Raw genomic sequence first — 3,075 nt, 5'->3', positions numbered from 1 at the left:
TGTTCTTTCGAAGCGATTGTTAACAACAAGATTTTTATAAGTAAATTAAAGTCATAATCATTTGGTTGTTTCATTTCTTTTATTTTGGAAGTGATTTTGTTTTTAGTTTTTTCTGTTAAGTTTCCGATTTTCGCAATTTGGATTAAAAACATTATAACATCAGGCTGTATATTCGTGTTCGTCATGTATGGAAGAACAATGTTATAATCAATCGTAAAACAATACAACAATAAAATTTGTAAGAACTTAGTGTTGTCCGAAAAGATACTTAACTCAGATGAAACAAATAATGAAAATGTGGGTTGAATATTAAGCTTATGACTAAAGGATTCCTTTTGTGACGCATAAAATTTGGGAAAGACCATTTGAATATTTGTAAAAAATAAATGTATATGTTCAATGGCTTTCATTTTTTTGATTTCATTAAACATTTCAATAATAACAGGTTTCATCGCTAACGGTCGTCTGACAAATAACGTATTTAACCGTTGAAAAAAATCACTTTTTTCTTCGTTTGGAATTGTTTTCATTACATTAATGAGATAATGATTAATTAAGCCAAACCATTTACTATGAATGTTTGGTGACTGGAATAATAATAACATTTTTTCCATGTCAAGTTCTTTAGCATCGTTTAATATTGTATCACAAAATAATTGGAAAATTGTTTCCGTTGGAACTAATTTATATGCTAAGAATTCGCTGTCAAGAAATGAGGTGGTTTGAATTGTTCTGTTTAACGCTTCTTTCTTTGGGAGTTTCTTGAAAAATAAAAGAAAAATTTTTCGGGTGTTTTCATTTAATTTGGAATTTCCCCAAAATTCTTTGAAAAGAACTTCAAGAAATCCATTGAAGATATCAATGTACTCTCCATTAGATTTAACATCCCATATCCGATTTATTGTGTTGGAAATGCCTGGAATAGGTTGATTAAAACGAATGTTTAATAAAGAATAAATAAGAGTGTTAAAGGAATCTAAATGACAATTACCTTTGCCTTTGGCAACATCAAGCATGCAATTTAAATAGCAAATAAATGGATGAGGTGTCGAAATTTTGGGCAAAATTTGTTTTAATTTTCCAATTGAATTATCAATGTCTATATGTGATGAACTTTGATTTTGGATCACATAGGTATACGCAAAAATAGAGATTTGCAATGAATCTTCTGATTTATCGGTGAAAATTAATTCAATTAATTTAAGTGCTTTTGAAATTAATTGTTCGTATTTTTGATCATTAATTGTTAATGCATAAAGAAGCGCAGTGGCTAGCCAGTTTTTTTGGTTAATTAGAAGATTTAAATTTTGTTCACTTTTTTTTAAGGCTTCCTCGACGATGTCTTCAACAATTGCAACAGCACTTGATATGGGTAGGTATTGGTATGGGTTGTCTTGAAGATTATGGTAATCAATTGTTTCATTTGTTGAAATTTCCATTTTTGCTGCAAGTTATTCCTACTGACGGTTTACAACGATAGAAACGAGTTTACATTTTCTTCATTTGTATTTAGCCATTTTCAATGTGAAATGTATGTTACGCATTTAACATTTTGAATATATCCCATAATTAAGCACAAGAGGATAAAATTTAAGTATTATTTTCATTTGATCAACAAAAATCACTTTAAGTTTATTATAGATTTTTGATGCAAATTTTGTGACGAAAAATGTTGTCTTTTCTAGGCTTGCTTCAGTGCCTTGGCTTCAAGATATTTATTAACCAATTTAAAGAAGAGAGAAAAAAAATTTGGTGTTCATCAGCGGTTTTTCTGTTTAGAATGCCGATTAGAAAATTTAGAAGTTTACATAACACAGAATCGAAAAGTGTCAAATGCTGAGCAGTTTCAGGCGCTTTTCTTCAAATGCAACTCAGGGCACAGTCCAAAATATATTTAAAAAGAATGTAATCCCAGGAGTTGGGAGAGTTATCCTCACTTCAAGTTGTAAAGGTGGCGTTGGAAAATCTACAGTTGCACTTAACACAGCTATAGCACTTGCACATACAGGAGCTAAAGTTGGTTTGTTTGATGGAGATATATATGGCCCATCTATTCCTACAATGGCAGACACCAAAGACAATTTCCTTGCATCAGATAAAGATGCAAACTTTTTACCTGTTAAAGCAAATGGGATAGATACTGTTTCTTTGGGTAATGCAGTTGATAAAGAAGCAGCATTGCTTTGGAAAGGTCCTATTGTTGGAAAGGTCATTTCTGAATTTCTTTTAAAGGCAGCTTGGCCAGATCTAGATTACCTTGTTGTTGATACGCCGCCAGGAACTGGTGATGTTCACTTAACTCTCCTTCAATCATTTCATATTGATGGAACCTTATTGGTTACAACACCCCAAGAAATTTCTGTTGCAGATGTCAGGAAGAGCATTTCACTATTCAAGCAAATGCATATTCCAATTTTAGGCATCATTCAAAACTTTGATGGATTTATATGTGAACATTGCAAGACGCAATCGAAGATTTTCCCTGGTAATGGCGCAGAAGAATTATCGTTGGAGTTCAATATTCCAATTTTAGGGTCACTTCCAATTGATCCTGAAATCTCCAAATCATCAGATAAAGGTGTTCCGGCAATTGTAGAACATCCAAATAGTGCATATGCAAAGGCATTCCAGAACGTTGCAGACACTATCATTTCGTTCCTCCCTAAAGTTAAGCCAAAAATGCCTGCAAAGAAATTAGAATAAAATAAATTTTTTATTTTGTTTTTAATGAATTCCATGCACAAAGTCAAAGAGATCTATTTGTAAATAAATTTATGGTTTCGTAGGTAATTCCGAATTCCGAATTATTATTAAAATACATAAGGCACAAATTTAAAATTTTATGTTTATTATTCATGTAGAACGAACCATGAAATAACGTAAATTCAAATTAATATCATTTTATATATATATAAAACCTATTTCAATTAATTTTACTAATGTTAATACTAAATAATATTGAATACCCAAATTTTTTTTAAATGTTTCATTTTAATTATTGATGTTGAAATACAATTTGTCAAGATGCCATCATAAGTTCTGTATAAAATAATTTAAATAATTTCCAAATATTAT

General features: G+C 30.4%; 1 protein-coding gene across 1 annotated transcript; it reads left to right on the top strand.

The window, feature by feature from the left end:
• Positions 1 to 1,833: 1,833 nt before the first annotated feature.
• GO595_007481 (iron-sulfur cluster carrier protein ApbC) lies at positions 1,834 to 2,703 on the top strand (the record flags this gene model as incomplete). The annotated part of the gene is made up of 1 exon (XM_067920950.1): positions 1,834 to 2,703. One exon carries the CDS (start codon positions 1,834 to 1,836, stop codon positions 2,701 to 2,703), a length of 870 nt encoding a protein of 289 aa, XP_067772391.1.
• Positions 2,704 to 3,075: the final 372 nt, after the last annotated feature.

Source organism: Histomonas meleagridis, assembly GCF_020186115.1.
Source record: "Histomonas meleagridis strain 2922-C6/04-10x chromosome Unknown contig_53, whole genome shotgun sequence".
In the NCBI taxonomy this organism is placed as follows: Eukaryota; Parabasalia; order Tritrichomonadida; family Dientamoebidae; genus Histomonas; species Histomonas meleagridis.
This window is presented reverse-complemented; position numbering and strand designations above follow the sequence as displayed.